The 9,234-nt window shown below is 42.1% G+C and overlaps 1 protein-coding gene across 1 annotated transcript; it reads right to left on the minus strand.

Annotated features, from left to right (window-relative positions):
* Positions 1-2,696: 2,696 nt before the first annotated feature.
* On the minus strand, positions 2,697-8,742 carry PFDN4 (prefoldin subunit 4). Its single transcript, XM_073309331.1, has 4 exons — positions 8,637-8,742; positions 7,550-7,657; positions 6,286-6,429; positions 2,697-5,662 (listed from the first exon to the last, which is right to left on the minus strand). The coding sequence occupies exons 1-4, from the start codon at positions 8,658-8,660 to the stop codon at positions 5,531-5,533; spliced, it is 408 nt and encodes a 135-aa protein (XP_073165432.1). The 5' UTR covers positions 8,661-8,742; the 3' UTR covers positions 2,697-5,530.
* Positions 8,743-9,234: the final 492 nt, after the last annotated feature.

Genomic DNA, 9,234 nt, shown 5'->3' on the forward strand with positions numbered 1-9,234 from the left:
TGATATTGATTTTCTTCTAAAACTTGTAATTATATTTTATTATTACTGGCTATTTTTATGGCCCATATGTTCAAATACACACAAGTGTTACTACATTTCTAAAGTGCATGTGCAATTATTAATTTTCACATACAAATTAAACATGCAATTGCCTCTACGCTATAAAGAGTTATATGGGTGAATGTCTCATAACAAAAGTTAAACTGAAACATGTTCCCATAAAACTCTGCAATGATACAGGGATACAATTGTATGTTATCTTACAGTTTTATACTGTTGCCCATCACCATAGTATTTAAGCTTCTTCCATGTAAAACATACAAACAATAGCAAAGTCTCTTTTGGACTGGGTATTCTGGAGATGATTCAGTGAAAGATCTGAACAGGTTCCTCATCTGGCACTATAGCTAAGCTAGAAGGTTTACACAGAAGCACAGATCAACCATTCCAGCTCCTTGCAAATAAAGGATTGCAACCTAGTATATATTTTAGAGATTTATCCAGGTTAGTTTGAAAAGCTGACAAGTTATTATCTTTAAAGCCAAAACTTGACAGATGATAGGAGCCTATACTGACCACAAGGAGTTTGGAAATGCTGAGCTAAAGTACTTGAGATACAGTGAAAATGTCAGTGGTTACAAGATATCATGAGATTTTAACCTCCCTTTGCATCATTCATTGAATTGGATTGACCTTTCATTGTCTGCTGCTCAGCTACCTTCCCTAGGGCAACTGCAGAAACAAAAAGAAAAGCAACCTCCATTGACATCATGACTAACACTAAGATTTTGTCATGGATATTTTTGGTAAAAGTCACAGACAGGACACGGGCAATAAAGAAAAATTCACAAAAGCCTGTGACCTGTCCCTGACTTTTACTAAAAATATCCATGACAAAATGAGGAGCTGGGCAGCTGAGGGGTGGGTGGGCACTCTGTGGGCCCTCACCACCTGTGGGGGTTTGGTGCTCCTGGGTCCCCCTCCACTCATGGCTTGGAGCTGCAGGGGTCCCCCTGCTTCCCCGTGACCGCTACCTCACAGCTCCCTGTTACTGTGGGAAGCAGCAGGGCTGAAGTTATGGGGGTCTTTCGAAGACATGGATTCCATAACAAAATCGTAGCCTTAATCATGACATGCAGAACTAAAACAATATGGTAAGTACATGGAAATAGTATTAATACTGAGCCAGAGCTGGACAGCTAGTTCAATCACCCAAGAACTAGAAGTCTACCCCACTAAACATAACATGCACAGAAAGCCCTTAGATTAAAATACTCCTTAGCATTTATACAGTACTTTTTATTGGCAAAATGTTTACAAATGTGATTCACTTGACCACCCAGAGAATGACAGCAAACAATTTGCATTCTGACAAGGATACTGAATAATTAATATTGTCAAGTGTAGCTAAATGATTCATGACATGAGCAAAAGTACACGGAGGAGCTGGGCTTTCTAAGGGAGCATGGTGGTGGTTTATATTCATATTATCTGAATAAGACAACTCGGAGGCAAACATTATTACAGATAAGAGAAATTTCACATCTACATAAAACTTACAAGATGAGGAGTTAGTTAGAATATATGCCAGCTGAAAGCCAATTACATATATACACACGAGAGGAAGAAAGATATTAAACAGATAAATAAGGGTCTAGCAAATGTTTCCAAGAAATCACTAAAGCTCTGTATTCATTTCTATATTGGCAATTTAAAAAAAAAAAAGATCTCCCACATATTTTATTTTATACAAACTTAAATCAAGCTGTAGGCAGGGGAAATATAAAAAACTCAGCCTGATTTGAAAAAAAAGTTAGATGCATAATTGCCTGACTGATTTGCAAGCACGATTATCCACACTGCATAAGCAAATTGGGCAATTGTGCGTGCAGATAGATAGTTAGATTTATGGCAGCTCATTTTCAGATTCACAGTGATGCAGAGCATACACTTTACATACAAAATAACATCATACCCAGATCTTCAAGCTACATGGAAATCAATTGAACTTCACAAGGCTTGAAGCAGGTTTGCTTTCCCTTTAATTGGCCTCAAATATTCCAACATCATGCTAAACTGGCAAGTAAGTCATCGGTAAAAAATGATGCAGTACACAACATTAATTAAAGCACCACCTAGCACAGAAGTTGAGCTCAGTAATCCCTAAAGCATGCAGAAAATAACTTCTGCGCCCACAAGCATGCTGTGATTTTTTTATTCTAAGGGCTCGAGCAACAACACAGCTACAAAGAGAAACTAATTGGGCTACTGCCATTCTATTAGGACCTTGCAGAATATTATGAAAATTGTGGCAACACTCTTGGGTATACAAAGATGTTTGGGCGCTTCATCTGTTAAAGATGTGGAAGGTTATCATCACCTCCAGACAGTTACAGCATTAGGGTCTCTACAGTTCTTCAAAACTTTCATTGGTATTAAATATTTGACCCTTATTAGTTGCAGTTCTCATTTTTGAATGAGCCATCCCCACAGAAAGGCTACTAACCTGGAAACCACACTATCATAATGACAGGTTTCAGAGTAGCAGCCGTGTTAGTCTGTATTCACAAAAAGAAAAGGAGTACTTGTGGCACCTTCGAAACTAACAAATTTATTTGAGCATAAGCTTATGCTCAAATAAATTTGTTAATCTCGAAGGTGCCACAAGTACTCCTTTTCTTTTTACTATCATAATGGTTATTGCTTAAATACCCAAAGCCTGCAGGCTTTAGTACGATGAGTACATTTCTGACTGCAGAGGCTGCGCACAGGTCAGGGCTGTGCAAAGAAAAGATCTTCACGCTGGCAAATAGAGCTCATGACAGTGTCAACACCACATCTAAAGTTTTATTTTAATAAATTAACCTAAAGGCATTGTTCTGTGTCTTACTGTGAAGAAGGATTTTTGGCACTTCAATGCCATCTGCTGGATAGTTATCATTATGGTCCAAACTCCATGACTAATGAAATCAAGCTCTCATTCTTTCCAGTGGGGGATACCATGTAGCTTTAGAGATGTAAAGACAAATTTATTTGAAACACCTGCTTAAAAAGTCCAGTTGCTTTGTGTCTCTGTTCATAAAAGGAACTCCGTACACTAGCATTTCCTTTATCTGCAACCTTGCTCTGTTCAGCTCTCAAACTGCAGTATGTGTTGGATAGTAGCTTTATTTGTATACTGCAGATGCATCTATTTGTCAAATCCTTATTGTGATATACTGCCTTGCTTTACAATTATAAGAACCTTAAACACTACATTACAATCAACTTGAACAAAATTCCAGATTTTAAAGATTAACAACTTAACTCTTTACCGTTTGGATATAATACTCCAATTCTCAGTTAACACTATGCTAGCGAGATATTGCTGAAGTACATTGAACAAGGAGTCCAATATTTATGTTTATGAGTAGTACTTAAGTCTAGGGAAACAGAAGCAATTTTTTTTTTCACTTTTGGGTAGCTAGGAACAGAGCTGTACTATGCAACTGGGATACTCATTTTATAAAAACACACCCATCCAATGCTCCAGCCAACTGAAGTCTCTCTGCTTCCCCTGGACACCTCAGAAACCAGAGCTCTCTTACACTTCCTGCCTGGAGTACACAAAGGTTATGCGATATAACCTGGAGTTCAGTAAATCTAGGACTTTAAAGACTCCTGACTGTAGAGATCATCCTCTCATTACAATGCTCATCTTGTAGTACCATCATGGTTTAAACACTCCACCGGCTTACTTAAGTGCCTTAGAAGAGAGCATTATAGCAAGAAAGAGGTGAGCTGAAATAACAAGGGCCCAACTAACAGTGCAACTAACTCTTGTGCAGTTTCCACAATATGCATCTGAAGAAGTGAGCTGTAGCTCACGAAAGCTTATGCTCTAATAAATTGGTTAGTCTCTAAGGTGCCACAAGTCCTCCTTTTCTTTTTGCGAATACAGACTAACACGGCTGTTACTCTGAAACCTGTGATTTTATTGTAAGTTTTGCATATTTTGGCAAGTTTGGCAAGCCCAGCTCCAGGAAATATGGCCCCAATCAAAAGATATGCAGTCACATTGTATGCCTCTAAGGCCCTACGTCAGCTGTTTAGCCCTCACTGACACTTTCAAAACCACTGCTCAGCTGTTGCCTAACCCCACAGGTGCCTAGGAATGTAGGCACTTACGTTTCCACTGGCCAGAATTTGTAAAGCCACCCCACAGCTGCTTTGATCCCTAGCTCAAGCTGAAGCCCCAAAAGTCTTGAAGATTCTCAAACTAGGTGGGAGAACATCTATCTCACAGCAGAACACAATCCTGAAGGTGCATTCTGAGCATGCCGAAGACATGATACCTGTCAGATGCTGCAGGAAGAGGGCTGGAGGCAGGCCACCAACAGGTGGGGGAGCAGCACAGCACCACATGAGAGACCCAGGAGCGGAAGGAAACATAGGCTGAGTGTTACAGATGTCAATTGTGATCAAGAGACAAACTGTTTCAGTTGCTAGAAAATGGGTTACTGAAGCTGCCTAGGTGCCTACGCCCCTTGACTTGCCATTTCATTTCTGGTTAGTTTAGGAGGGTCTGTGCTGAGTTTGCCAGCTTCTGACGATCTCTCAGGAGGCTGGGCTTAAATCAGGGCTGAGGATTCCCCTAGGATGCAGGCCACCAGCTTTGAAGCTCTGGACGGATATGATTAGGTGAGACTCTCAGCTTTCTCTTTGTTTTTTATATTAAAGTAAGCTTCTAGTCCTCCAGGCTATAGAGAAAAGCTTGAAAACATGACTCAATGTACCCTACGGGCTCAAACACCAGAATAAAGTTTTTAAGGTAAGCCATTATAATAAAAACTAGATATTTAGTCTAAACAAAATGAAAATTAGTTTTGAGATAGCATAAGTCTGAAAGCATTGGATGGGCTACGGTGATTTTGGCAACTAAAAACTTTCCTTAACCTCAGTTGCTTCATCTGTGAGGTGGGAATGATGATACTTAATTTTTTATGAAGTGCTTTGTGATCCTTGGATGAAAAGCAGCATGTCATGGATTAATAAACGATCGTATATTGTGCTTTTCATCAATAGACATCAAAGCAATTTACAAAGCAGGTAAGAGCATCATTAAACATAATCATACTAAAGTATTATAGAACAATTGTTAACCATTATTGTAAGTGAGGACAGATTAAGCCAATATATTTGACTGCAGAAATTTCAGATTTTTAGCATTTCCACAAACAAAAACAAGGGAAAAGTATGATATTTGCTTGACTTTATTATTATTTTAATAAAGAGAATGTAAAGATCTCAGTCTTGATGTGCATCAGCAATACATGGAAGGCTATTGCTTTTCCTGAAACAAATAAATAATTGTAGGTAAGCAAAATAAGAAAGCTTTCATTATATAGGTAGAACTCATGACTGGAAAGCTATAAAACAATAAAGGAGTAGGATTTTTTAAAAAACATTATTGGAAAGAAGAGAAATGTCAAGAGTCACATTTAATAAACCAATACAAAAAACTACATCCTGTGTATTTCAAAAAAAAAAATTAACTGTCATCAGCCTCAAGGTTTATATTGTTTCCAAATTTTGCATAAAGCTGAACCTTCAGGTCAGATAATACCCTCTGAATTGATTCCACTCGAGATTCTAACGCTTCAATTTCTCCTTGTAAGTTTTTCTGGAAGACAAAATATTGGTTAAATTAATACCAAAGCATGAGAAGCAAAGTTTCTCATTTGTTTACCTATAGATTACATATGTCAAGCAAACTATATTCCAATTATTTAAGAGGATTCCTGGACTGGGAACAGGACAGAATTCAGAGTTTTCAGTTGCAAGTTCAAATCCACGTCAGTAGTGACCAGACACAATTACTCTCCACTAGCTGTTCTCGGCCACACGTTAAGTTTGTTGGTGGCATCTCTTCAGTTACTAATAGAGAGGTAGATCTACATCAGAAAATACGAGTGCATGCTCAGCAAAAGCCAAAGACTGAATCATGGCCCAGCACCCTTGTATATAGTCCCATCACTCCTCCAGATCAGCATAATACACGCTGATGAGGCAGCAGGAGGAACAATTGCGCTGTTATTGCCCATGCAGCACTTCTTCTGTAGCTAACTTGGAGATTTCAGACTAGAGTCATTATTAATATTTAACCTGGTACTATGTCAAAGATATTCAGAAAGAGAAAGGTTCTAAGCAACAGATGAACAGCTCATGACCATCAGAACACCCCTCCTAATGTAGAGCTCTCTGTAGCACTGAATATATCAAAGGGACTCTCCCACCCTCACAAACCTTTGCCTCCTCCAGCATCTCTTGTGTCTCATCTTGGGAATGACTGATAAAGACATCACCAATCTGATAGGGTATCAGTATGGAATCATCATCATCAAGCATCATCATGTCATCGCATGCATCCTCCAAATTCTGAAGTTGTTTCTGTGAAGTCAAAACACAGTCAAAAAACTGGTCACCTTATCCAATGTGATTTATGCATTAACATCTACTTTATAATCAAAGCTATTCTGAGCTGTAGAGGCATAATCTGGAGGAGGATCAGCAGAACTGTCAGGTATACTTGGGAGAGACAAGGTAGGTGAGGTAATATATTTTATTGAACCAACTTCTGTTGGTGGAAGGGACAAGCTCTTGAGAGTCACAGAGCTCTTCTTCAGATCTGGGGCAGGTAAGGAAATATTTCTCTACAAACTGCACAATCAACTTGTGGAACTTGTTGCCATGGGATGTTGTGAAGGCCAAAAGTATAACTGTTCAAAAAAAGAAATAGATAAGTTTATGCAGGACTGGTCAATCAATGGCTATTAGCCAGATAGTCAGGGACATAACCCCATGCTCTGGATGCCCCTAATCCTTTGACTGTGAGAAGCTGGAACTAGATGACAGGGGATAGATCACTCCATTGCCCTGTTCTGTTCATTCCCTCTGAAGCATTGGCCACTGTCAGAAGACAGGATACTGGGCTACACAGACCTTTGGTCTGACCCAGTTATGGCCCTTCTTATGCCTGAGCTAAATACAAGCTGGGACAGATTGTTAAACATAAGGGGTTCACATATACTGCAGTAAGGCCACTTCAAATGAACTCAGCAATTGTGGATTAGGATTTCAACGGAGTAGCACCATCATAACTCTAGAGTAATGCTGTGGGGAGTCTGGCCCAGAAAGTTTAGCAAAAGGTCTGAATAATCCTTGATTAATCCCCAGACGCACACCTATAACCACCTTTTTCCCCATAAATGACAATTAAGGGGTTCTAAGCATTGCACAAGTAGAAGATATATTTATCTTGAATGTGTTAGTCATTTGTGCTTCTCGCAGCATTACTTCCTATACCTAATCACTTTTTCCATCTTCATTTCCTTTAGCTATTTTCAAACTGACTTTATAGACAGACTAGACTCCAAAAGCAAAGCCAGAACCAAAGTTCTTCTACTTATAGTGCCCTCCAGCCCCTACTACAGATTTGAACCCCAATTCTGAGCTGTATCAAAGATAAGCTCAGTGCCCCTAATAACATGTCAGTAGATAGCAAAGGTACCTTTTTAACTTCTATTTCTTCTTTCAGCTCTGTGATCCTACTGGTATTTCTTGCAAATTTGTTAATTTTCTGTTGATCTTCAAAAGTAACATTGACATCTTCAGCAGCCTGCACAGGGGGGAGAGGTTACAGAGAAGATTGAATTGTTATATAATGTTTTTAGGGAGAATGAAGATGAAGTAATACTGCCAAGATTGTTAACTTTTAGGTAAAAAATGACAAACTTTATATTTCTCATAGTTTCTTTCTTAAGGACAGGTCTATACTAGAAAAGATTTGCCAGTACAGTTATGCCAGCAGATGCTCCTCCTCTGCATACAGCTTATATCAGCAAAAGAGTGATTCTACCAGTATAGTTTATACTCATTCCCCCAGTAGGATACTGACAAAAGCACTTTTATGCTGATTTAAGCGCATCTACACTGGGGCTTTTGCCTCTTGAGAAACATCATTAAACTAAATTGCTCCCTCCCAATCATTTTTAGGCCAAGAGATTTCAGTGTAGACCTGACAGTAAAATAGTCAGTTACCTTTTAAACTGACCAGCACTGTGGAGAAAACATGAACGGGCACACGCAGGGACTAGGCCAAGGGACCCCCACCAAGCTGAAAAGCATGGGGGGGGGGGCATTCCTGCCTCTCCTGGGGCGGGGAAGCCAACAGGGAGCCCCAGCGCATACCAAGGGGTACCAGGGAAGTGCCCGTGGGAGCACACAACACACAGAGCAGCAGGAGGGGAGCGGGGGGAGGGATCAGTGCCGCCCCCCCAATGCCGGGGAAAGGATTGAGGCTCCCCTACAGACCCAGCACTCCCCGAGGACAGGGCGGGCCACAGGGCGAGCCAGCGGTGCCTCCCGGGGCCGCTCAGGCAGCGCCAACCCCGCGGAGGAGGGGAGGGGAAGCCTGGGGGGAGGAGGCGCAGAGCAGGCCCCGGGCCCCTCAGACGAGGCGGGAGCAGAGCGGCGCCAGGGGGCCCCTACGGATGGGGGCGGGGAGGCGGCGCAGAGCCGGCCCCGCAGCCGGAGGGGGACGCAGAGCGGGAAGACGGACTCAAGGCTCCCCGAGGCGGGTCCCCCCCCGCGCTCACCGCTTTCTTCATGGTGGCAGCCATGTTGGACTGAACTACTGGCCCATCTGCGGAGGGGGAGATCCCAGTTACCAGCTCCCTCGCCCCGGCCTAGGTCGGTCCCGGCTCAGCCGCGGTGACGCTCCTCGCTCACTCGGCCGCGCTCGCCGACCCGCATCCCGACCGAGCTGGGAAGACCTCAAATCAAATAACGTATGAACAAGAACCCCCACACTTGGTACTTTCCGCTTAAAGGCGCTGTCAGCGGGATACTTATCCGCCGACAGAATAGGGGGCCCTAGATGCCGGCCGTGGAAGTTGCCGCTAGGTGGCGCTACGAGCCAGCACATGGAAAGAGGGAGCCCAGGGTAGCGCAGGAGAGCTTTACAGTAGTGTTCCCCCTCCCCCGCAATGCGCCCATCCACACCTGGGGGAACCAGCCACAGTGACTCCCTCATTATTGGGGGGGGGAGGGAGCGGTCACCCAATGCACTCCCCAGGCTTGGGGGAACCAGTGCTTCACCCTTCTCCATGTCCCCACTCAGTATTCCATTTATTATAATGAATATGGATCAATTACATTAATTACAGTTTTCAGAGTAGCAGCCGTGTTAGTCTG

This window comes from Lepidochelys kempii, chromosome 13 (genome assembly GCF_965140265.1).
Source record: "Lepidochelys kempii isolate rLepKem1 chromosome 13, rLepKem1.hap2, whole genome shotgun sequence".
NCBI classification, from domain to species: Eukaryota; Metazoa; Chordata; order Testudines; family Cheloniidae; genus Lepidochelys; species Lepidochelys kempii.